Source organism: Bombina bombina, chromosome 6, assembly GCF_027579735.1.
Source record: "Bombina bombina isolate aBomBom1 chromosome 6, aBomBom1.pri, whole genome shotgun sequence".
NCBI classification, from domain to species: Eukaryota; Metazoa; Chordata; class Amphibia; order Anura; family Bombinatoridae; genus Bombina; species Bombina bombina.
In genome coordinates this window covers 285,396,394-285,424,303 of record NC_069504.1, presented here as the reverse complement: position 1 = coordinate 285,424,303, position 27,910 = coordinate 285,396,394, and the positions used below count along the sequence as shown (strand labels likewise).

Sequence of the window (27,910 nt, the reverse complement as noted above, 5' to 3'; positions counted from 1 at the left end):
TTGTCTGTTCCTTTAAACTGAACTATCATGCTAATAATTTCATTTGTGTCTTCATTTTATTGAATATTTTCGCAAATGAGGGTTAATCTATGTCTTTAGCTATTTTAGCTAGAAGAATTTTGTGATTTTTATAAAATCCATATTTCTTTTGTTCTAAGATAATCAATTATTTGTTTTATAATTGGATTCAATTCTTAACTGTTACTCTGGGCTTCAAGATTAAGTTCTAAGACTAAAACATTAAGCTTATACTAGTTTGGTTGTTCTTATTAAGAAACAAATTCCTGAATTCTTTCCCAAGTAACTTGTTTATAATTGGAAATTTTTCAGTTCAAAATCAGCTCCCTAATATTGCGATGTACGTGCCGTATTCCAGCTTGGCTGGCAAGGGGCAGGTTAAGACTTTTTTGAAATTTATTTGGTTCTATTCGGTCCAAATTTCTTTGATTTTATTCCAGTAAGGCTAACACTTTCTTTAAGTGTGTTTCGGTCCTATATATTTTGGGTACTGTTGAAGCATGGCTGGGCACCCATGGGGTTCAAGCGCTGCTCAGACCTGGAATCTTCAGGGATATTTCTTCCAGTTCCATTTTTGGGAACTAGGTTTTGGAGTTTTATTCAAACTATTCTGCCTTTTGGTCAGTGATAGCATTATTTGTTTTCATTAGATACAATATATGCATATTTTCATTTTTCTGTTTTCATTCAGATTATTTTCTGAGGATGCGGAATCTCATATGATTCACTTTGCTCTTCAGGACATAGTTAGAGGATCTTTTTTTCAAAAGCTCTTGATTCCTCTCACAAGGGTCACCTTTTTAGGTTTCCAGATATTTGTGTCTCTGTCTTTGTCTCTATCAGACAAGGGACAATTTTATTGTGTTCCGTTTGTCGGTACCTTTAGTCTCTATTATTTCTTTCAGTTGCTATATATGCATAGAAGTTTTAGGTCTTATGGCCACAGCATTGGATTTAATTCCCTTTGCTCATTTTCAATAGAAAGAACCTTTTCAGTCTTTTATGCTGAATTATGGTGCAGGGATTCTAGGATTTCGCATTTTAAATCTTCAAATCCTAATATTTATCTCTCTTGATTTGGTGGTTAAGATCACCATCATTTAGTTCTACAGGTCTCTTAGTTTCTTTCAACCTGGACCATGATCTCTACAGATGCGAGTCTTTTTGGTTGGGAGGCTGTCTGAGGATCTCTGTCAGCACAAGGGGTTTGGAAATCTCAGGAGGCAAGATTACCATTTGATATTTTAGAACTCTGTGCTTTCTCAGAGTTTTTTTCAGTTTGTTTCTTTTTGAAGAAGAGACGTTTAATGTTTTTCAAACAATATCACTACTATGGTGTATGTCAATCATCAGAGTAGGACTATCAGTCCTTAGGTTGTGACAGAAGTGTCTCGGATATTAGCTTGGGCTAAATCCAGCTCCTATCTAAATGCTGTGGTTTTTATCCCAGGTATAGATATTTGGGAAGCGGATTATCTCTGTTAATCAAGCTTTTCTTCCGGGAGAATGGTCTCTCTTACCCAGATATGTTTTTCATCTCATCTCAATAGAGAACTTCCCAGGGGCCTATTAAGGTCCGGGAATCTTCAGGCGGAAGTAGTGTATGCATTGACATTTCTTTGGAATTATCTTTTTGCCTATTTCTTTCCGCCTCTAGTTCTTCTTCCAAAATTCTTATGGAGTATTTGTTTGTTATGCTGGTAGCTCCAGCATGGCCTCTCAGGTTTTGGTATACGAATCTCATTCAGATGGCCAGTTGCCAACGTTGGACACCTCCGTTTAAACCAGACCTTTTCTTTCTCAAGGCCATTTTTTCCATCAGGATCTCAAATCATTAAATTTGAAGGGATGGAGTTTGAACGCTTGGTTTTTAGTCATAGAGGTTTTTCTGACTCATTGATTAATACTATGTTTCAGGCTCATAAATCTGTCTCTAGAAAGATTTATATTGAGTCTGGAAGACCTACTTTTCTTGTCATTCTTTTAAAATTCATAGAATTTTATTATTTTTTAAGGTTAGTTTGGATAAGGTTTTGTCTTCAGTTCTTTATTAGGACAAATCTCTACTCTTTCTGTTCCTTTTTTCACAGAAAGATTGCTAATCATCCTGATATTCATTGTGTTGTACAGGCTTTGGTCCATATCAAGCCTGTCATTAATTCAATCTCTCCTCTTTGGAGTCTCAATTTGGTGCTGAGGGCTTTACAGGCTTATCCGTTTGAAACTATGCATTTTCTGTACATTAAATTACTTTCTTGGAAAAGTATTGTTCCTTAATGACTCCGTCATTAATACTATGTTACAGGCTCGTAAATCTGTGTCTAGGAAGATATATTATCGAGTCTGGAAGACTTACATTTCTTGGTGTTCTTCTCATCATTTTTCTTGGCATTCTTTTAGAATTCCTATAATTTTACAGTTTCTTCAGGATGGTTTGGATAAAGGTTTGTCTGCAAGTTCCTTGAAAGGACAAATCTCTGCTCTGTTCTTTTTCACAGAAAGATTGCTAATCTTCCTGATATTCATTGTTTTGTACAGGTTTTGGTTCATATAAAAACCTGTCATTAAGTCAATTTCTCCTCCTTGGAGTTTGAATTTGGTTCTGGGGGCTCTTCAAGCTCCTCCGTTTGAACCTATGCATTCGCTGGATATTAAATTACTTTCTTGGAAAGTTTTGTTTCTTTTGGCCATCTCTTCTGCTAGAAGAGTTTCTGAATTATCTGCTCTTTCTTGTGAGTCTCCTTTTCTGATTTTTCATCAGGATAAGGCGGTTTTGCGAACTTCATTTAAATTTTTACCTAAGGTTGTGAATTCTAACAACATTAGTAGAGAAATTGTGGTTCCTTCGTTGTGTCCTAATCCTAAGAACTCTAAGGAAAGATCGTTGCATTCTTTGGATGTAGTTAGAGCTTTGAAATATTATGTTGAAGCTACTAAAGATTTACGAAAGACTTCTAGTCTATTTGTTATCTTTTCTGGTTCTAGGAAAGGTCAAAAGGCTTCTGCCATTTCTTTGGCATCTTGGTTAAAATCCTTAATTCATCATGCTTATGTCGAGTCGGGTAGAACTCCGCCTCAAAGGATTACAGCTCATTCGACTAGGTCAGTCTCTACTTCCTGGGCATTTAGGAATGAAGCTTCGGTTGATCAGATTTGCAAAGCAGCAACTTGGTCTTCTTTGCATACTTTTACTAAATTCTACCATTTTGATGTGTTTTCTTCTTCTGAAGCAGTTTTTTGTAGAAAAGTACTTCAGGCAGCTGTTTCAGTTTGATTCTTCTGCTTATAATTTCAGTTTTTTTCATTATAAGATTTAAACTTTATTTTGGGGTGTGGATTATTTTTCAGCGGAATATGGCTGTCTTTATTTTATCCCTCCCTCTCTAGTGACTCTTGAGTGGAAGATCCACATCTTGGGTATTCATTATCCCATACGTCACTAGCTCATGGACTCTTGCTAATTACATGAAAGAAAACATAATTTACTTACTTACCTGATAAATTCATTTCTTTCATATTAGCAAGAGTCCATGAGGCCCACCCTTTTTTGAGGTGGTTATGATTTTTTTGTATAAAGCACAATTATTCCAATTCCTTATTTTTTATGCTTTCGCACTTTTTTCTTATCACCCCACTTCTTGGCTATTCGTTAAACTGATTTGTGGGTGTGGTGAGGGGTGTATTTATAGGCATTTTGAGGTTTGGGAAACTTTGCCCCTCCTGGTAGGAATGTATATCCCATACGTCACTAGCTCATGGACTCTTGCTAATATGAAAGAAATGAATTTATCAGGTAAGTTCTTAGATAAATTATGTTTTTAATCAAAAGATACACACACACACTTATATATATTTCATATATACATACAAACCCACTGCATGTGACATAAAAAACCCCAAAAAATCTTTCATGATTCAGATAAAGAATACAATTTTAAAAAAGGTTTCCAATTTACTTTTATTATCAATTTGCTTTGTTCTCTTGTTATTCTTTGGTGAAAAAATATTTAGATATGTAGTGTGCACATGACTGGAGCACTACATGACAGGAAATAGTGCTGCCATCTAGTGCTCTTGCTAATGTACAACATTGTTGCAAAACTGCTGCCATATAGTGCTGCAGACGCGTGCACACTCCTGAACTTGCCTTACTGCTTTTCAACAAAGGATAATAAGAAAACAAAAATGTTGTTAAAATAAATAAATTGGAAAATTGTTTAAAATTGTATGCTCTATCTTAATAATAAAAGAAAAGTTTGCGGTTTTATGTCCCTTTAATATTAATAGAAGGAGGACAGGAATAAGTCATCCGGAGAGAGATCTCTGTATAAATTCGGAGAGATAGAGAGACAAAAACAACTATGAACGACAACACTTTTGGTGCTGGTCTTAAATCGGGCATCAAGGGATTACAGCATAGCTCAAGTGATTCAATATAGGTACAGTATATAAAAAGTATAGTTTAATACAATCCTTGGTTGCATAACTTTTTTTTTGTTGTTGAATCTTATAATAACTTTACAAAATATAAGTATAAGAAAAAGAAACGGCACTAAAAAAATGCCTTTACATACACATGGGTACTGTGTTTTTACTGTAAATAAATATGATTATATACATACATATATATAGTATATATTTATGTGTTAATATGTGATATAGACATAAATATATATGTATAAATTCATATACCCCCTGTGCTGTGCTAGAATCTTTACCATGTGTGAAAACGAGGTTCCCATTGGAGGCTATGGAAGTGCGTTCTCGTGAGCGCAAAGCTTCAAGGTCGCATTCACATTGTGCTTAACTTTTAATACCAGCACACATTTGCGTGCACTTGTATTAATTAGTGGAGCACAAATATCACATTTGCAAAAGCGCAATTTTCCGCTCCACTTGTAATCTAGGCCTATGTATTTTATAGACCATGACAAATCTGTTTTTGATCAATCCAGAACAAAAATATATACAGTATCCCGCAAAAGTGAGTACACCCCTCACATGTAAATATTTTATTATATCTTTTCATGTGACAACACTGAAGAAATGACACTTTCCTACAATGTAAAGTAGTGAGTGTACAGCCTGTATAACAGTGTAAATTTGCAGTCATCTCAAAATAGCTCAGCACACAGCCATTATTGTCTAAACCGTTGGCAACAAAAGTGAGTACACCCCTAAGTGTAAATATCCAAATTGGGCCCAAAGTGTCAATACTTTGTGTAGCCACCATTATTTTCCCAGCACTGCCTTAACCCTCTTGGGCATGGAGTTCACCAGAGCTTCACAGGTTGCCACTGGAGTCCTCTTCCACTCCTCCATGATGACATCACAGAGCTGGCAGATGTTTGAAAACTTGCGCTCCCCCACCTTCCGTTTGAGGATGCCCCACAGAAGCTTAATAGGGTTTAGGTCTAGAGACATGCTTGGCCAGTCCATCACCTTTACCCTCAGCTTCTTTAGCAAGGCAGTGGCCATCTTGGAGGTGTGTTTGGGGGTTTTGGTTGCCGACACACACGCGTGACACCATCTGAACCAAATAAGTTTATCTTGGTCTCATCGGACTACAGGACATGGATCCAGTCTGCTTGTCTTCAGCAAACTGTTTGCAGGCTTTCTTGAGCATCATCTTTTGAAGAGGCTTCGTTCATGCAGACCAATTTAATGCAGTGTGCAGCATATGTTCTGAGCACTGATAGGCTGACCCCCCACCCCATCAACCTGTGCAGCAATGTTGGCAGAACTCATACATCTATTTCCCAAAGACAACCTCTGGATATGACACTGAGCACGTGCACTCAACTTTTATGGTCGACCATGACGAGGCCTGTTCTGAGTGGAACCTGTCCTGTGAAACCGCTGTATGGTTTTGCCCACCGTGCTGCAGCTCAGTTTCAGGGTCTTGGCACTCTTCTTATAGCCTAGGCCATCTTTATGTATAGCAACAATTCTTTTTTTCAGATCCTCAGAGAGTTCTTTGCCATGAGGTGCCATGTTGAACTTCCAGTGACCAGTATGAGAGAGTGTGAGAGCAATAACACCAAATTTAACACACCTGCTCCCCATTCACACCTGATACGTTGTAACTCTAACGAGTCATATGACACCGGGGAGGCAAAATTGCTAATTGCCAAATTTGGACATTTCCACTTAGGGGTGTACTCAATTTTGTTGCCAACAGTTTAGACATTAATGGCTGTCTATTGAGTTATTTTGAGGGGACAGAAAATGTACACTGTTATACAGGCTGTACACTCACTACTTTACATTGCAGCAAAGTGTCATTTCTTCAGAGTTCTCACATAAAAAACATAATTTATGTAAGAACTTACCTGATAAATTCATTTCTTTCATATTAACAAGAGTCCATGAGCTAGTGACGTATGGGATATACATTCCTACCAGGAGGGGCAAAGTTTCCCAAACCTTAAAATGCCTATAAATACACCCCTCACCACACCCACAAATCAGTTTAACGAATAGCCAAGAAGTGGGGTGATAAGAAAAAAAGTGCGAAGCATATAAAATAAGGAATTGGAATAATTGTGCTTTATACAAAAAAATCATAACCACCACAAAAAAGGGTGGGCCTCATGGACTCTTGTTAATATGAAAGAAATGAATTTATCAGGTAAGTTCTTACATAAATTATGTTTTCTTTCATGTAATTAACAAGAGTCCATGAGCTAGTGACGTATGGGATAATGACTACCCAAGATGTGGATCTTTCCACACAAGAGTCACTAGAGAGGGAGGGATAAAATAAAAACAGCCAATTCCTGCTGAAAATAATCCACACCCAAAATAAAGTTTAACGAAAAACATAAGCAGAAGATTCAAACTGAAACCGCTGCCTGAAGAACTTTTCTACCAAAAACTGCTTCAGAAGAAGAAAATACATCAAAATGGTAGAATTTAGTAAAAGTATGCAAAGAGGACCAAGTTGCTGCTTTGCAGATCTGGTCAACCGAAGCTTCATTCCTAAACGCCCAGGAAGTAGATACTGACCTAGTAGAATGAGCTGTAATTCTCTGAGGCGGAATTTTACCCGACTCAACATAGGCAAGATGAATTAAAGATTTCAACCAAGATGCCAAAGAAATGGCAGAAGCTTAAAGAATGCAACGATTTCTCCTTAGAATTCTTAGGATTAGGACATAATGAAGGAACCACAATTTCTCTACTAATGTTGTTGGAATTCACAACTTTAGGTAAAAATTCAAAAGAAGTTCGCAACACCGCCTTATCCTGATGAAAAATCAGAAAAGGAGACTCACAAGAAAGAGCAGATAATTCTGAAACTCTTCTAGCAGAAGAGATGGCCAAAAGGAACAAAACTTTCCAAGAAAGTAATTTAATGTCCAATGAATGCATAGGTTCAAACGGAGGAGCTTGAAGAGCTCCCAGAACCAAATTCAAACTCCAAGGAGGAGAAATTGACTTAATGACAGGTTTTATACGAACCAAAGCTTGTACAAAACAATGAATATCAGGAAGAATAGCAATCTTTCTGTGAAAAAGAACAGAAAGAGCGGAGATTTGTCCTTTCAAAGAACTTGCGGACAAACCCTTATCTAAACCATCCTGAAGAAACTGTAAAATTCTCGGTATTCTAAAAGAATGCCAAGAAAAATGATGAGAAAGACACCAAGAAATATAAGTCTTCCAGACTCTATAATATATCTCTCGAGATACAGATTTACGAGCCTGTAACATAGTATTAATCACGGAGTCAGAGAAACCTCTTTGACCAAGAATCAAGCGTTCAATCTCCATACCTTTAAATTTAAGGATTTCAGATCCGGATGGAAAAAAAGGACCTTGCGACAGAAGGTCCGGTCTTAACGGAAGAGTCCATGGTTGGCAAGATGCCATCCGGACAAGATCCGCATACCAAAACCTGTGAGGCCATGCCGGAGCTATTAGCAGAACAAACGAGCATTCCCTCAGAATCTTGGAGATTACTCTTGGAAGAAGAACTAGAGGCGGAAAGATATAGGCAGGATGATACTTCCAAGGAAGTGATAATGCATCCACTGCCTCCGCCTGAGGATCCCGGGATCTGGACAGATACCTGGGAAGTTTCTTGTTTAGATGAGAGGCCATCAGATCTATCTCTGGGAGCCCCCACATTTGAACAATCTGAAGAAATACCTCTGGGTGAAGAGACCATTCGCCCGGATGCAACGTTTGGCGACTGAGATAATCCGCTTCCCAATTGTCTACACCTGGGATATGAACCGCATAGATTAGACAGGAGCTGGATTCCGCCCAAACCAAAATTCGAGATACTTCTTTCATAGCCAGAGGACTGTGAGTCCCTCCTTGATGATTGATGTATGCCACAGTTGTGACATTGTCTGTCTGAAAACAAATGAACGATTCTCTCTTCAGAAGAGGCCAAAACTGAAGAGCTCTGAAAATCGCACGGAGTTCCAAAATATTGATCGGTAATCTCACCTCCTGAGATTCCCAAACTCCTTGTGCCGTCAGAGATCCCCACACAGCTCCCCAACCTGTGAGACTTGCATCTGTTGAAATTACAGTCCAGGTCGGAAGAACAAAAGAAGCCCCCTGAATTAAACGATGGTGATCTGTCCACCACGTTAGAGAGTGTCGAACAATCGGTTTTAAAGATATTAATTGATATATCTTCGTGTAATCCCTGCACCATTGGTTCAGCATACAGAGCTGAAGAGGTCGCATGTGAAAACGAGCAAAGGGGATCGCGTCCGATGCAGCAGTCATAAGACCTAGAATTTCCATGCATAAGGCTACCGAAGGGAATGATTGAGACTGAAGGTTTCGACAAGCTGTAATCAATTTTAGACGTCTCTTGTCTGTTAAAGACAGAGTCATGGACACTGAATCTATCTGGAAACCCAGAAAGGTTACCCTTGTTTGAGGAATCAAAGAACTTTTTGGTAAATTGATCCTCCAACCATGATCTTGAAGAAACAACACAAGTCGATTCGTATGAGACTCTGCTAAATGTAAAGACTGAGCAAGTACCAAGATATCGTCCAAATAAGGAAATACCACAATACCCTGTTCTCTGATTACAGACAGAAGGGCACCGAGAATCTTTGTGAAAATTCTTGGAGCTGTAGCAAGGCCAAACGGTAGAGCCACAAATTGGTAATGCTTGTCTAGAAAAGAGAATCTCAGGAACTGATAATGATCTGGATGAATCGGAATATGCAGATATGCATCCTGTAAATCTATTGTGGACATATAATTCCCTTGCTGAACAAAAGGCAATATAGTCCTTACAGTTACCATCTTGAACGTTGGTATCCTTACATAACGATTCAATAATTTTAGATCCAGAACTGGTCTGAAGGAATTCTCCTTCTTTGGTACAATGAAGAGATTTGAATAAAACCCCATCCCCTGTTCCGGAACTGGAACTGGCATAATTACTCCAGCCAACTCTAGATCTGAAACACAATTCAGAAATGCTTGAGCTTTCACTGGATTTACTGGGACACGGAAAGAAAAAATCTCTTTGCAGGAGGTCTCATCTTGAAACCAATTCTGTACCCTTCTGAAACAATGTTCTGAATCCAAAGATTGTGAACAGAATTGATCCAAATTGATTTGAAAAAACGTAACCTGCCCCCTACCAGCTGAACTGGAATGAGGGCCGTACCTTCAAGTGAACTTAGAAGCAGGCTTTGCCTTTCTAGCAGGCTTGGATTTATTCCAGACTGGAGATGGTTTCCAAACTGAAACTGCTCCTTAGGACGAAGGATCAGGCTTTTGTTCTTTGTTGAAACGAAAAGAACGAAAACGATTGTTAGCCCTGTTTTTACCCTTAGATTTTTTATCCTGTGGTAAAAAAGTTCCTTTCCCACCAGTAACAGTTGAAATAATAGAATCCAACTGAGAACCAAATAATTTGTTTCCCTGGAAAGAAATGGCAAGTAGAGTTGATTTAGAAGCCATATCAGCATTCCAAGTCTTAAGCCATAAAGCTCTTCTGGCTAAGATAGCCAGAGACATAAACCTAACATCAACTCTAATAATATCAAAAATGGCATCACAGATAAAATTATTAGCATGCTGGAGAAGAATAATAATATCATGAGAATCACGATTTGATACTTGTTGCGCTAGAGTTTCCAACCAAAAAGTTGAAGCTGCAGCAACATCAGCCAATGATATAGCAGGTCTAAGAAGATTACCTGAACACAGATAAGCTTTTCTTAGAAAAGATTCAATTTTTCTATCTAAAGGATCCTTAAACGAGGTACCATCTGACGTAGGAATGGTAGTACGTTTAGCAAGGGTAGAAATAGCCCCATCAACTTTAGGGATTTTGTCCCAAAATTCTAACCTGTCAGGCGGAACAGGATATAATTGCTTAAAACGTGTTTAAGTAAAGAGCGAATAAATTCCATCTTAAATAAATATGAAGATTTATCAGCACCAATCTCTGAGATAGAATCCTCTGAACCAGAAGAGTCAAAAGAATCAGAATGATGGTGTTCATTTAAAAATTCATCTGTAGAGAGAGAAGATTTAAAAGACTTTTTACGTTTACTAGAAGGAGAAATAACAGACAAAGCCTTCTTTATGGATTCAGAAACAAAATCTCTTATGTTATCAGGAACATTCTGCACCTTAGATGTTGAGGGAACTGCAACAGGCAATGGTACATTACTAAAGGAAATATTATCTGCTTTAACAAGTTTGTCATGACAATTATTACAAACAACAGCTGGAGGAATAGCTACCAAAAGTTTACAGCAGATACACTTAGCTTTGGTAGATCCAGCAGGCAGTGATTTTCCTGTAGTATCTTCTGGCTCAGATGCAACGTGAGACATCTTGCAATATGTAAGAGAAAAAACAACATATATATAAAGCAAAATAGATCAAATTCCTTATAAGACAGTTTCAGGAATGGGAAAGAATGCCAAATATCAAGCTTCTAGCAACCAGAAGCAAATGAAAAATGAGACTGAAATAATGTGGAGACAAAAGCGACGCCCATATTTTTTAGCGCCAAATAAGACGCCCACATTATTTGGCGCCTAAATGCTTTTGGCGCCAAAAATGACGCCACATCCGGAACGCCGACATTTTTGGCGCAAAATAACGTCAAAAAATGACGCAACTTCCGGCGACACGTATGACGCCGGAAACGGAAAAGAATTTTTGCGCCAAAAAAGTCCGCGCCAAGAATGACGCAATAAAATGAAGCATTTTCAGCCCCCGCGAGCCTAACAGCCCACAGGGAAAAAAGTCAAATTTTTGAGGTAAGAAAAATATGATAATTCAATGCATAATCCAAAATATGAAACTGACTGTCTGAAAATAAGGAAAGTTGAACATTCTGAGTCAAGGCAAATAAATGTTTGAATACATATATTTAGAACTTTATAAATAAAGTGCCCAACCATAGCTTAGAGTGTCACAGAAAATAAGACTTACTTACCCCAGGACACTCATCTACATGTTTGTAGAAAGCCAAACCAGTACTGAAACGAGAATCAGTAGAGGTAATGGTAAATATAAGAGTATATCGTCGATCTGAAAAGGGAGGTAAGAGATGAATCTCTACGACCGATAACAGAGAACCTTATGAAATAGACCCCGTAGAAGGAGATCACTGCATTCAATAGGCAATACTCTCTTCACATCCCTCTGACATTCACTGCACGCTGAGAGGAAAACCGGGCTCCAACTTGCTGCGGAGCGCATATCAACGTAGAATCTAGCACAAACTTACTTCACCACCTCCCTTGGAGGCAAAGTTTGTAAAACTGATTTGTGGGTGTGGTGAGGGGTGTATTTATAGGCATTTTAAGGTTTGGGAAACTTTGCCCCTCCTGGTAGGAATGTATATCCCATACGTCACTAGCTCATGGACTCTTGTTAATTACATGAAAGAAATATATATTAAAATATTTACAAAAATGTGAGGGGTGTACTCACTTTTGTGGGATACTGTATTTTGTTTAAGGGATTATTTTAATGTTCTCTATTCCTAATTGAAAATACAAAAAAAGTGTACAGAGGTAATACGCATGCAAGTATTTTATGACTGTTCCTCTTGTGCCTCTGTAAACAAATTAATGTTACTATACAGGTGCATATACTGAAATCTGGAATTCCAAATCCGCCATTATTGAAATTATTTATTTTTCCCAGCCAGCAAGTCACAATCTTCTCTGCCTTCATCTTTGGTCTGGTTTTTGGGTTCTAAAAAGTAAAACAACTATTACCTTTCTGACTACAGCACTGTACAATTTTTCTGATGGTACTATGTGCACAAAAGTATTTGCCATAAGCAGACCTCCAAACTGTTCCTATTTGTGAGTGACAGTCCTTGATTCTGAGCTCTGTCCTGCTGTCCCTCTGAGTCAGTCATATGTCCCCATTTGCAGAATTTCCTTTAACCAACCCATAGAGCACCCACACACACCAATGAATTGCCCAAACACACACCCACTGACAACCAGACACACTCAAAATCCCGCCCTCTAACCACCTATTACAACACACCCCTCCCAACACAACTCCACCCATAGGAGGTTGATGGGGGTCCCTCACCATTTTGAGTCCCTGATACCCAGCCACAAATATTGGGAGGTATTCATAAGACATCGCTGTCTACACTTGGTGCCCCTGCATTCTCAAAGCTGTACGATTTTACAGATACAAATATACAATAATATTCTGGCTACTTTCACAGTGACACTTTTGCAAAGTGGTCCACTTTACCTGGAACATTTCATGGTGGTAATTACTTGGCACAATGACTATCATTTCTTGTTATATACTCTCTTTTTAAAAGGGATACTAAACACAGGGATACTAAACACATTGCAACTACTAGATATTTCTGTTGTTTTTCTAGAGAATAACATATCAGCGAAGTATACATGTTTTTAAATAAACCAACAACTTGCTTGTTGCAACTGATTTTCAATAGCCAAACTCCACCTATCACTTGCCTTGTTTGAAGGAGCCAATCCAGGTTTGAGTCTGCAGAACACAAGGCTAGCCACAGTCATTATGTCAGTATAAAGTGCATTGTATTGCAGTTATCTGCTTAAGCCAATTAGAGAAATATATGTAGCAGGGTTAACCTTGACAAGTCTGCACCATGCATTTCCAGCTCTGAAAATTAGAAAATCCACAATTTTCAAAGAGAGCAAAATAAATAATGAAAGTATAATGCAAAGTTGTTTTACTATGAATAACTAAACATTTTAAATATAAATGTCAAGGTGTTTATTGTGCCTTTAACCCCTGGAGTACCTGTTACTCAGGTACCATTAGGGTACCATTCAAGAAACCAGTCTGTATGGTATCAAACATTAAAAAAAAAAAAAAAAACATCAAAACTAATCACAAAATTGTATAAATGATTTAGGTAAGACAATTAAATACTCGTTCTTTATTATACATTGGAACATTTCAGAGTATTATATTACAATCATGAATTTCATCCTTTACTAAACTCACTAAAGATACAGGAATACAGTCTCCTTGGAAACGTGCAGATCTTTAAACTTTTACATATACCCATTTTTCCTTCATTTATGTAGTTATTGATGCTAAGAGTCTGGCTTGCTAATTTCATCTTCTTGCTAACCTCTGTCTTTGTCAACTGAATTTAAGATAATTTCCTCAGGTGATTTGGCATTGATTTTGATATGACAACGATCACATTATATTGCAAAAAGATGTGACATTCTTGGCAATCAATGCTGGTTTAAAGGGATACTAAACCCAAATTGTTTCTTTCGTGATTCAGATAGAGCATGCACTTTTTAGCAACTTTCTAATGTATACCTATTATCAATTTGTATTCATTCTCTTGCTATATTTATTTAAAAAGCAGGAATGTAAAGCTTAGAAGCTGGCACATTTTTGGTTCAGAACCTGGCTTACACTTGCTTATTGGTGGCTAAATGTAGCCACCAATCCGCAAGTGCTACCCAGGGTGCTGAACAAAAAATGGGCTGTCTCCTAAGCTTCACATTCCTTCTTTTTAAACAAAGATAGCAAGAGAATGAATTTTTTTTATAAATAAGTGTAAATTAGAAAGTTGCTTAGAATTGCATGCTCTATCTGAATCACGAAAGAAAAAAAAATGGGTTTATTATCACTGTAAGTGACAAATGCATTAGGAGCTGGAAGCATAAAAAATGTTGAACAATGTTTAGAGGGAAAAACATTTTACTGGGCTGGAATTAAAAAAAATATGTTAAAGGGACATAGCCAAAAACCTGCAAGATAAAGTCTGCACGTGCAATTTCCCCCCAATGTATTGTATTTCTTTTATCAACGGTACCCCATTCACTGTGCATTCATATACCTTAGTTCCTTTCCTTTAGAGCATACTGATGTAGCCTCAGAAGCATGCAAATGACTTGAGAAATATATGTATAATATTGTTACAAACATTGTTGCTCAAAACACTCTTGACCCTTGCACAAGAGAGACAAGTTTTAACAAAGGACAGATACCAAGAGGAATAGCTATATTTGTTAACAAAAGGAAATTGGGGGGAATGAAAACAAAAAAATCAGAATAATGGAAGTTTTTTTTTTTATTTATTATGTTTTAATACATAGGGGGGTAGTTATCAAGCCGTCTACTTTTCTGCCTTCGCCGGCCCAATACGCCCGCCTAAGCTCGCCTACCTTCGCCACCGTGGACCTTGAATACGTTCGCCTAAGTTATCAAAAAAAGCTGTCAAAAAGCTGCGGGGCGATGAGCAGCGGACTGTGAGAGTTATCACTCATCCGATCTCGCTGCTCTTCGGCTTTTTCCCAGCTTTATTGCTAGCCTGTCACTAAGCACTAACACTAAACTACACTGTTCTATCCCTATACCGGCGCCCCCGGAGCCTCCCGCAACTCAATAAAGTTACTAACCCCTAAACCGCCGCTCCTAGACCCTGCCGCAACTCTTATAAATGTATTAACCCCTAAAACGCCGCTCCTAGACCCCGCCGCAACTCTGATAAATGTATTAACCCCTAAACCGCCGCTCCCGGACACCGCTGCCACCTACAGTATACCTAGTAACCCCTATCCTGCCCCCCCTATAACGTCGCCCTCTATAATAAAATTATTAACCCCTATCCTGCAGATCCCGCACCTCGCCGCAACTAAATAAATAGTTTAACCCCTAAACCGCCGCTCCCTGAACCCGCCACAACCTATATTAAACCTATTAACCCCTATCCTGCCCCCCCTACACCGTCGCCACCTATAATAAATTTATTAACCCCTATCCTGCCCCCCCTACACCGTCGTCACCTATAATAAATTTATTAACCCCTATCCTGCCCCCCACTACACCGCCGCAACTGTAATAAAATTATTAACCCCTAAACCTAAGTCTAACCCTAAGCCTAACGCCCCCCTAACTTAAATATTAATTAAATAAATCTAAATAATATTTCTATTATTAACTAAATTAATCCTATTTAAAACTAAATACTTACCTTTAAAATAAACCCTAATATAGCTACAATATAAATAATAATTATATTGTAGCTATGTTAGGATTTATTTTTATTTTACAGGCAACTTTCAATTTATTTTAACTAGGTACAATAGCTATTAAATAGTTATTAACTATTTAATAGCTTACCTAGCTAAAATTAACTGAAATTTACCTGTAAAATAAACCCTAACCTAAGTTATAATTACACCTAACACTACACTATACTTTAATAAATTATTCCTATTTAAAACTAAATACTTACCTGTAAAATAAACCCTAATATAGCTACAATATAAATAATAATTATATTTTAGCTATCTTAGGATTTATATTTATTTTACAGGTAACTTTGTATTTATTTTAGCTAGTTAGAATAGTTATTAAATAGTTATTAACTATTTAATAACTACCTAGCTAAAAGAAATACAAAATTACCTGTAAAATAAATCCTAACCTAAGTTACAATTAAACCTAATACTACACTATCATTAAATTAATTAAATAAACTACCTACAAATAACTACAATTAAATACAATTACATAAACTAACTAAAGTACAAAAAATAAAAAAAGCTAAGTTACAAAAAATAAAAAAATAAGTTACAAACATTTTAAAAATATTACAACAATTTTAAGCTAGTTACACCTAATCTAAGCCCCCTAATAAAATAACAAACCCCCCCAAAATAAAAAATGCCCTACCCTATTCTAAATTAAATAAAGTTCAAAGCTCTTTTACCTTACCAGCCCTTAAAAGGGCCATTTGTGGGGGCACGCCCCAAAAAGTTCAGCTCTTTTGCCTGTAAAAGAAAAATACAACCCCCCCAACATTAAAACCCACCACCCACATACCCCTAATCTAACCCAAACCCCCCTTACAAAAACCTAACACTAATCCCCTGAAGATCATCCTACCTTGAGTCGTCTTCACTCAGCCGAGCAGCGATGGAACCGAAGTGGACATCCGGAGCGGAAGAAGTTAATCCTCCAAGCGGCGCTGAAGAAATCTTCCATCCGATGAAGTCATCATCCAGGCGGCGCTGAAGAAGTCTTCGATCCGGGCGATGTCATCTTCCAAGAGGCGCTGAAGAGGTCTTCTATCCGGGCGATGTCATCTTCCAAGCCGGGACTTGAATCTTCCTCCCGCCGACGCGGAACATCCTTCTTCACCGACGGACTACGACGAATGAAGGCTCCTTTAAGGGACGTCATCCAAGATGGCGTCCCGTCAATTCCGATTGGCTGATAGGATTCTATCAGCCAATCGGAATTAAGGTAGGAAAAATCTGATTGGCTGATGGAATCAGCCAATCAGATTGAGCTCGCATTCTATTGGCTGTTCCGATCAGCCAATAGAATGCGAGCTCAATCTGATTGGCAGATTTCTCCTACCTTAATTCCGATTGGCTGATAGAATCCTATCAGCCAATCGGAATTGAGGGGACGCCATCTTGGATGACGTCCCTTAAAAGGAGCCTTCATTCGTCGTAGTCCGTCGGTGAAGAAGGATGTTCTGCGTCGGCGGGAGGAAGATTCAAGACCCGGCTTGGAAGATGACATCGCCCGGATAGAAGACCTCTTCAGCGCCTCTTGGAAGATGACATCGCCCGGATCGAAGACTTCTTCAGCGCCGCCTGGATGATGACTTCATCGGATGGAAGATTTCTTCAGCGCCGCTTGGAGGATTAATTTCTTCCGCTCCGGATGTCCACTTCGGTTCCATCGCTGCTCGGCTGAGTGAAGACGACTCAAGGTAGGATGATCTTCAGGGGATTAGTGTTAGGTTTTTGTAAGGGGGGTTTGGGTTAGATTAGGGGTACGTGGGTGGTGGGTTTTAATGTTGGGGGGGTTTGTATTTTTCTTTTACAGGCAAAAGAGCTGAACTTTTTGGGGCATGCCCCGACAAATGGCCCTTTTAAGGGCTGGTAAGGTAAAAGAGCTTTGAACTTTATTTAATTTAGAATAGGGTAGGGCATTTTTTTATTTTGGGGGAGTTTGTTATTTTATTAGGGGGCTTAGATTAGGTGTAAGTAGCTTAAAATTGTTGTAATATTTTTAAAATGTTTGTAACTTATTTTTTTATTTTTTGTAACAGCTTTTTTTATTTTTTGTACTTTAGTTAGTTTATGTAATTGTATTTAATTGTAGTTATTTGTAGGTAGTTTATTTAATTAATTTAATGATAGTATAGTGTTAGGTTTAATTGTAACTTAGGTTAGGATTTATTTTACAGGTAATTTTGTATTTCTTTTAGCTAGGTAGTTATTAAATAGTTAATAACTATTTAATAACTATTCTAACTAGCTAAAATAAATACAAAGTTACCTGTAAAATAAATATAAATCCTAAGATAGCTACAATATAATTATTATTTATATTGTAGCTATATTAGGGTTTATTTTACAGGTAAGTATTTAGTTTTAAATAGGAATAATTTATTAAAGTATAGTGTAGTGTTAGGTGTAATTATTACTTAGGTTAGGATTTATTTTACAGGTAAATTTCAGTTTATTTTAGCTAGGTAAGCTATTAAATAGTTATTAACTATTTAATAGCTATTGTACCTAGTTAAAATAAATTGAAAGTTGCCTGTAAAATAAAAATAAATCCAAAGATAGATACAATATAATTATTATTTATATTGTAGCTATATTAGGGTTTATTTTAAAGGTAAGTATTTAGTTTTAAATAGGATTAATTTAGTTAATAATAGAAATATTATTTAGATTTATTTAATTAATATTTAAGTTAGGGGGGCGTTAGGGTTAGTGTTAGACTTAGGTTTAGGGGTTAATAATTTTATTACAGTGGCGGCGGCGTAGTGGGGGGCAGGATAGGGGTTAATAAATTTATTATAGGTGGCGACGGTGTAGGGGGGGGCAGATTAGGGGTTAATAAGTTTAATATAGGTTGCGGCGGGTTCAGGGAGCGGCGGTTTAGGGGTTAATACATTTATTATAGTTGCGGTGGGCTCCGGGAGCGGCGGTTTAGGGGTTAATACATTTATTATAGTTGCGGTGGGCTCCGGGAGTGGCAGTTTAGGAGTTAATATGTATAGAGTAGCTTGCGGTGGGCTCCGGGAGCGGCGGTTTAGGGGGTAATAACTTTATTTAGTTGCGGCGGTGTAGGGGGGACAGATTAGGGGTGTTTAGACTCGGGGTACATGTTAGGGTGTTAGGAGCAGACAGCTCCCATAGAAATCAATGGGATGTCTGTCAGCAGCGAACTTGTACTTTCGCTATGGTCAGACTCCCATTGATTCCTATGGGATCCGCCGCCTCCAGGGGTGGCGGTTTGAAAACCCGGTACGCTGGGCCGTAAAAGTGCCGAGCGTACCTGCTAGTCATTTGATAACTAACAAAAGTAGTGAGATTGTGCCGCACTTGTGTGCGGAACATCTGGAGTGACGTAAGAATCGATCTGTGTCGGACTGAGTCCGGCGGATCGAAGTTTACGTCACAAAATTCTACTTTTGCCGGTCTCTAGCCTTTGATAACTAAGGCGAATCAGCCTCGCCACAAATACGCTGCGGAATTCCAGCGTATTTGAGGTTGACGGCTTGATAACTACCCCCCATATTGTGCTATTGTTGTCATTTTATTGTATCTGATCAAAAAAATATACTTTTAGGATTCTATTTAGCACTGCTATATAATAGCGTTTTGCACTTCATATGCTCCTAGAATCCTGTGTTATAGATGCCGGCAGCTTTTTTTAAGCACATATTTGTCTAATATTGTCTTGTATTGTATGATTACAATACAATTCATTTTTTTGGTTAACAGATTTTTTATATCTATATTTTTATTTTATTTTTTTGGACTCATTTTATCATTCCTAATTTTTGTATATATTTTATTTATTTGGATTGTTCTCATAATTCTTCGGACAGTAAGTTCTTTTTTAGGAGCGTTTTTTCCTACACCCCCCCCCCCTTTTCCGTTTAATATTGACTTCCATGTCTCTGAGATGGCCCTATTTAATTAATACTCTAACTGGGAAACTTGTTTAAACCCCCTGCTATTCCACCACTCTTGATGTGACTGTCAGATAGACAAGATGAATGTATCTACAGTATTTTCCATTGATGCAATGTGTAAAGCAACTGTTTCTATGATCATGGGTGTAGCAACAGTGGTCTCAGAGGTCTCAATTGAGACTGGGCCTGCAACTCTATGAGGTCCATCTGGCACTGCAATCAGGGGAGACTGGTGGGGGCCACTGTATGGAAAGTATATGGTTTTACTTTTATAAATAAGGTGACAGGGTTTTCAAAATGGCTACCAGTGTGTTGCTCTAAAAACAAAACTAGCAAAATACTTCTACAAGAAGGCTGCGCAAGTGCATATGTTCTAAAGCAGACTGACCAAGGGGGGAGGGTGACTCATAATAAAAGAGAAGCAGCTCCTCTTGCTCCTTTGGGTGATTTCAAACAGCCAGAAAGGGCACTGTTAAAATGGGGGTCTGTCACAGTCTTTGCCCTGTGACCAGTTGAGGTTTAGTTATGCCTTTGCCTATGGATGTTTTGCCAAAAAAGAAAATATAACAAGAGATGGCATCTAGCTGCAATATCACAGCTGTGAGGGCAAAATCTTATGTTAAAGCCAGAGTTTAGGTTTTCTATCAAACCTTTAAAAGCAAGGAAATTCCTAACTTAAACTGCCCCCACTCTGCCCTTGGTAGCTTTGCACGACTCCATCAGTGACATCACACATCAAATTGCTGATAACATTTGTCAATGACATTACTGATTACAACAATGGAATTACTAGTGATATCACCCTATAGTAAGAGGGAACATCCTGCCACCTCCAACGCAATCTCCTTCTCACACTCTCACCTCCATTTCTCTCACACACAACATGTTTCTTTACCTCTCACTCCATAAAATGAATCTTCTCAGCAACCTCTCCCTCACCCTCTAAATCCCATTAACCCTCACACACCAGCTTCTGGTGTTCTTCTTAGCGCTCCCTCCTCAAACACAGCCTCCTCCTCAACCTCTCTTCCCACCTCCTCCTCACCCTCTCACACAGCTTCCTCCTCAACCCCTTCTCTTCATAATCATTTTCCTCCCTCCCTCAAATACAGCACCCTCCTCACTTTCTGTTACACACAGTCTTTTCTTTACCCCTTCTACTTTACAAACATCCCTGCGTATCCTATTAGCTCACGGTCTCTCACATGCCAGCCCTTGCTCACCCTCTCAGCTCTCCCTTACACACAGCCTCTCTCCCTCGCATATAACTCCTACTCACCCTTCAACACCACACTAACATACTTCTCTTATGGCATCACCTATATTGTTACAAACATTATTACTGGGTGTTAGCCATGCATGTCTGCTATTTCCAAACAAAGGGGACCCCAGAGAAGATTTTAGAATCATTTGTGTCATGATTGCACAAGCAGTATGTAAATAATTTCAGTAAAAAAAACAAAGTTTGTGAAAAAATGTATGACTTTTTGAATATGATCGCATTTGATGGCAAAACGGTGGCATGAAAAGTACCAAAATGGGCTTAGATCAGTACCTTGGGTTGTCTTGTTAAAAATATTTATATAGTTTTGATAGGTAAATAAAACAAAGCTCTATTTCTGTTTAAATGGATTGATAGCTAAAAATTCTCTTGCATTTTGGGCATTTTTTTTCCTGAAATTCCTGGTAGTGAAGGGGTTAAGCATCCAATAAGGGTGAATAGCCCAGGACTTGCAAGGGAGCGCACATCTTGCACGTGTAGCACAGGATCACAAAGCATTTACTCTGGTGAGCTGAAGGAGTTTTGAGGTAAAATCTTTCTTTTTTTACAAAGAGATGATCAGGTGTTTTTTTGTCAGCTTTTTAAAGTTATAGGGACAGTCTACTTGAAAATTGTTATTTTTTAAAATGATAGATAATCCATGTATTACCATTTTCTTCCGGTTTTGCATAAACAACACTGTTATATTAATATAGTTTTTACCTCTATAATTACCTGTATCTAAGCCACTGCAGACTGTCCCCTGATCTCATTGCCTTTAACAATCTTGCATTTTAGCCAATGATTTCTGGTTCTTGTATAACCTTTGTCATTCTAAACAGTAGTGAGCACAATGTTATCTATATGACACACATGAACTAGCACAGTCTAGCTGTTGTGCAAGATTTAAAAAGCACAGAGATAAGGGGGTGGCCTGCTGAGGCTTAAAAACAGGCAAACTTAAAGTTTATAGAGAATATTAACATAACCATGATGGTTATGCAAACCTGGAGAATGGGTAGTAATGGGGTTATCTATCTTTTTAAACAATTAAAAAAAATCAAGTAGACTGTCCCTTTAAGCTGCATCAATTTCAAGTGATTTCACATATGGGTATTATGTAACTTTAAGTGAGTTCTACCCTGTGAAGTCTTTACTATCATTTCTCACAAGGCTGTACATTTTTTGAGAATTAGCCCCTTAGAAGTCTGGAGAAGCAAACACAGAAATAGACTACCCCTACTGACAGACTACTGCAGCTAGATTGATAATGTGCTGAAAAAGAAGCATTGTCAGATGGTGACATAACTGTACAACCTGTACTGCTGTAAAACAAAAGTTAATTTAAATGAAATAGCTGAAAAATAATAAAAGGTTATGAACCTCAAACTACCAAAGGGCATTTGATCATGTCAAAAATCTATTAGCATGCTAAATTTCCTGAACATACATCCAGCCATGTAAGCTGTAATACTGATTACATTTCCCAATTATAAGTAACTTTTCCTACATTAAATAACTTAAAAATGATTGGACTAATTTAATTTAAATGTAGCAGTTTTGTAGTCACCAGTAATAGTTACAAAGCTGAAACAAAAAATAAAAGTGTGTGTGTATAAATTGTATATGTATGGTAAATTTGCTTTAGTATTCTATGTAAAAAAAAAATGAGCAACCCTGTCTCTTGATTATATTTCAACATTTTTGGAATGGTTAAATCAATTTGGTTTTGTTTGAATTCCAGTTGCTACAATTATTTTTTGCTGTATTAACATTTTTAAAATGACATGTTTAAATGGCAGGAGAAAGGATTTTTTTAGACAAGACTACAGCTGAATCAACTGCACTCATTTTTTTTATATAAATTTGTCAGGGAGATAGATCTTGTGGGTATTCTTGGTTTGGGGGAAAAATAAGATTCCTTAAAGTCAGGCATATGAATCCTCAGAGTTACACAATAAATCAGTGCTTGCTGATAGCATTTATTTCAGTTTTTCAGGTTTAATTGATTTAAGAACTTGTGCAGTCTTTTTTGTAACACAGTCACAGCTGTTGGAAGTAAACATATGAAATGTGTGCATATGGATATTAAAACAAAAATGCAAGATATTTAATTTTGCTGAAAGCTTTTGTGCGCTTGATGAATGGAGCAATTATTACAGCTTCTGTCTATGCATTGTACTTCTGCGTGCCATCTCCATTTTCTCCACAACACTTTTATGCATTATGCATACATCCCTTCAGTGCTGGAGAAGTTGCTGTTACTGAAAGTCTGATGTACTAAGTTTCCTGATTTACTTATTTAATATAGATTTCCAATTATTATGATATGATAATTTACCAAAAAACAATCTTAAAACTATTGTAGTAATTGAAACAAGCTTATGTGCCAACTATTCTTTATTTGCGCTTTACAGTCAAGGCTGTAGTGTTGATAATGTTAGTTTTGATATTTTATTTAAAATATCACTTACATTGTGTTTTCTGTTCTAAGTTATGTTGCATAATGTTAAATGGTCATTAAATATTAAAAAGTGATTGTAAACTTTAATGAATTAAAACCCAGTATCAAAAAATAATCTTAAAAACAGTGGCACTTTAATTCAATAAAGTTTACAAAGACTTTTATTTTTTTAAATACTTACCATTGCGTTATGGTAAGCATAAGGCAGATCCTCCACCCACATCTCCTGCTTTCTTTAGCATATGGATGACAAATCCAGCTTCCTCCAATCGTTGTGTGCCCCCTTTGGCCTCCAGCTCGTGGTCATGCAAAGATTGGAGGAAGCCACATTCGTCATCCATATGCTAAAGAAACAGGAGATGTGGGCGGAGGATCGGCGTTATGTTTACCATAATGCAATGGTAAGTGTTTTAAAATGCTAAAGAAAGCAGATGTGTGCAGAGAATCTGCATTATGTTTACCATACCGCAATGGTAAGTATTTAAAAAAATAAGCATCTTAGTAAACTTTAATGAATTAAAGTGCCCATGTTTTTAAGATTATTTTTTGATACTGAGCTTTAGTTCGTTAAAGTTTACAATCACTTTAAATGTTCAATTATTTCTAGAAATGTTTTAAATGATTTTATATATGTGTTATATTATCATAATATTTTATATTCAGAACAGTGCAAAATGTTTATAAAAGACAGTGCATAGCTAAAGGTAGTTCATACACCCATCTTAATCCTCAAATTCCTAATTTTCTCCAAGTTTCTTAATCCTCCAATTCCCAACTTTCTTCAATTCCCAAGTCTCTCTTGCTCAAACACCTCTTTAAATATATCCCTGCATCCAATTTTTTATAGCTTTAAACAAACACAGTTAACTTTTCCAATGGTCTTTCCTCTATTTTCTATAATAAACAATCCAACCAAACACTAACTGGCAGATAATTCTGTCCTATAAATCATATTAGGTATAACCTATGAAGACGTCAGAAAAGAAGATACTATTGATCAGCCCCCTCCTAAAAAAAAGTCTAAAAAAATTACATAATAAACAATAACTTTATGTGCGTGGTCAGACTTACTCTGCAGAGCCTCAAAAAAGGGCATATCCACCTGTATGTGTTATCATATCTAGCTGTTAGTGGTTAAAAAGCTTCTAAAAGAAAATATCTATCATGCATATAAAAACGCTATTTAAACATTTTTTGCATGAAACATTACAATAAAGTTTTATATTTGAAGCATGGTGCATGCATGTGTACAACTGGTCTTTAAAGGACTGATCACGATCTATTAAAAAATAAAACTCCCAAAGCTTTATTAGAGGAAAGTGGCTTGTGCCTTACAAGCACTAAAAAACAAAACAAAAAAACCTCTGTACAGGAAGATTCATTTTACAGAAGAAAAAACAACAACCCTGTAATGCATTTTAAAATGCTCTGTTTTAGATGCAACAAAAAGCAAATTATACTTTGTGAAATAAAATGTAGCCACAATTAAATGGACACAAGACAGATGACATGTTTAGAATCTCTTTAAATGCAATGCAGCTTATCATAAAACACATGCAGAGTCTTAGGAAAATCATTACCTAGTGACAATATAATGATGTAATAAAAAATTTATACATGTAGAAATAACTAGATAGGAAAAAAATCATTTGAATGCCGGTCACTTATTTGACAATTACCTGAATATCTCTGGAACGTTCATATGCTTGATATGCAACCTTTTCTTCAATGCTGACTAGATCCTGCTTTAAATTAGTTGTCTCATGTTGGTGAAGATCAGTGAGGTCATTCAGTTGGTCTTCTAGTCTTTCATACCTTTGAAAAGCAAAGAACATAACTCAGTGTGTGATTTTTGTGCAGAATAAATCTTTAGTTTATTCTGCCATGCACAATTTACAGGAATTTCGGTTCCTGCTATCATTAGATCATTTCTATATAGGATTCGGTGCATTTTTTTTATCCCATGGGGAATATCACATCACTGACTGAACTAGAACCACTATATTGTTTAGAAATAATGATGTTGATAAAGTTGTTGAATAGAGACATTCTGAAATTTACACTTTGGATGCTTCCAGTTAGCACTACAGCAAATTACCAAAAAGTCACTGATCCCACATTTTTTAACATTCATATATCCAGGCTGTTTACAAAGATAATGAGCAAAATCACTGCCAACTTGGTATAATAATGACAGCATTTTCATACTTGATCTGTTTGTGAATCCAAATGTTCTCATCTCAGTACCAGTTTGTAAGCATCTACCTAAATAAAAATAATTGTATTAGCATTATTAAAGGAGAAAAGAAACATTTATGTAAAGTCATTTTATCATATCACCTCTGAACCTCATTTAAATGATCACAACGCTCCGTTTGTTCTCAATAATTCGATCAAGACAAACAATCTTAAAATTAATGACATTCATCTAAATCTAAACATATAAGGACATTAGTTATTTTCATTAAAAAAACCATGTATCTGTATTTTTAAAATAATGAGATAATGTATTAGAGGCAATATAAAAAAAAATAAGTCGATTGTGAAACAAATTAGCTTAATAGAAATGTATATAACAAGAAGAAGCAAACAAACCAGATGCAATATCTTTCCATGCCAACTAGTGATGTCGCGAACCTAAAATTTTGCGTTCGCGAACATGAACTTCGCAACTGTTCGCGAACGGGCGAAACGGGCGAACCGCCATAGACTTCAATAGGCAGGCGAATTTTAAAACCCACAGGGACTCTTTCTGGCCACAATAGTGATGGAAAAGTTGTTTCAAGGGTACTAACACCTGGACTGTGGCATGCCGGAGGGGGATCCATGGCAAAACTCCCATGGAAAATTACATAGTTGATGCAGAGTCTAGTTTTAATCCATAAAGGGCATAAATCACCTAACATTCCTAAATTGTTTGGAATAACGTGCTTTAAAACATCAGGTATGATGTTGTATCGATCAGGTAGTGTAAGGGTTATGCCCGCTTCACAGTGACAGACCAAACTCCCCATTTAAAGGGACAGTCTACACCAGAATTTTTATTGTTTTAAAAGATAGATAATCCCTTTTTTATTATTATTAGTGTGAAGGAAACTGACTGCTATTATTTAACACAGTCAAAAAAGTGTTGTTTTTTTTAAATCTACACTACTGTTACACCAGATATGAGTTGCACTGGGGTGACACTGTGCCCTGGCAGGCAGGCACTGAAACGCACATGTGTGAAGGAAACTGACTGCTATTATTTAACACAGTCAAAAAAGTGTTGGGTTTTTTTAAATCTACACTACTGTTACACCAGATATGAGTGGTGGCACTGGGCAAGTGGGCACAGTATACGCTGTGAGCCTGACACACACGCTGGCAGACAGGCAACTGCAATTAGATTACACAGGAAAAAAAAAAAAGCAGACTGATGTTCTAGCCCTAAAAAGGGCTTTTTGGGGTGCTGTCCTTACAGCAGAGATCAGAGGAGTCCTTCAGGACTGTAGTGGACACTGAATACACTAGCCTAGCTATCGATTTCTGTATTAAATCAGCAGCAGCTACACTGTCCCTCCTCTCACTAAGAATGCAGCTTCCAAATGAATCTAAAATGGATGCTGTCCAGGAGGTAGGAGAGTCTGGGAGGGAGGGTCTGCTGCTGATTGGCTGGAATGTGTGACTGTGAGGTACAGGGTCAACGTATTACTCAATGATGACGAATAGGGGGCGGATCGAACATCGCATATAATATTTTTTTAAATCATTGGAAAAATAAAATCAGATATGGTTATTAAAAAGAAAAATTAAAAAGTCTCCATGCTAATAACAATGGGAAATGACAAAGGAGACATGAAATGCAAAAACTCAACAGTTTATGTCAGGATTCCTGAAGAAGATGTTGCTAAAAGAATCTGTGTAAAATGAACCCACTTATATAATATTAATGGGTTAGTCTCCGTTTCTTTTTCAAAAACAAACATAAATAATTATATTAATTGTAATTTAATATAATCGTCATTTATTTCAATTCATTCTATAGATGTTTTAATTTATTAATTTATATGAAAAAATCTAGTTTATTCAGTTTGCCCACTTGAAAAAACATCTTCAAAATATAACAAATAATTACATTTTCCCCCAAAATTTCAAAATACGGTTCTTTAAAGGGCCATCTCTCCAATTGCTGTGCAAAAAGAATAACATCTCTTATACAGTTTCAGATAATTATGTGCTGTTGATAATTTATACTTTCTAAGAGAGTTCACATAAAGTGCAATATGTCATTTTCTTATGTCTTACTTTTGGGTGTAAGCTATTAGATCTGTAATGGTTGTTAATGTAAATCAGTGTTTTTGTACAACTGATCATTTTCTAGTATAGCTTGAGGACGTCAGACAATCCAGACTCATTCTACTGGAATTACTGGCAAGCTCTGCTTTTGCTCAGTTGGTGGCACAATCTTAAATTCCAGTAGTCAATGCTGCTCCAGAGACCAGTGTCTCTTCAGGAGAACCTTGTCCATATGCAGAATAATAAATGGAAGCCAAGGTGCATACAACCTTGTCAGGGTACCTGTGAAATAACATTAAATAAACTACAGATTTATCACATAATCTAATATTTCATTTTAAGCTAATATCTAATTTGATATGAATTGGTCTCACTATAGCCCCTGCCCCCTCACTGCTTAAGAAAAGTTGAGAACAAAAGAGATGATACAATTTTT

At 37.0% G+C, this 27,910-nt stretch overlaps 1 protein-coding gene across 1 annotated transcript in view; it reads right to left on the bottom strand.

The window, feature by feature from the left end:
* TMCC3 (transmembrane and coiled-coil domain family 3) overlaps positions 1 to 27,910 on the bottom strand; it is a 259,710-nt gene that overhangs the window by 6,498 nt on the left and 225,302 nt on the right. Inside the window, exon 3 of the mRNA XM_053716895.1 lies at positions 24,876 to 25,011. Within this exon, the coding sequence (XP_053572870.1) occupies positions 24,876 to 25,011 (136 nt within the window). The remainder of the gene's footprint in view (positions 1 to 24,875; positions 25,012 to 27,910) is intronic.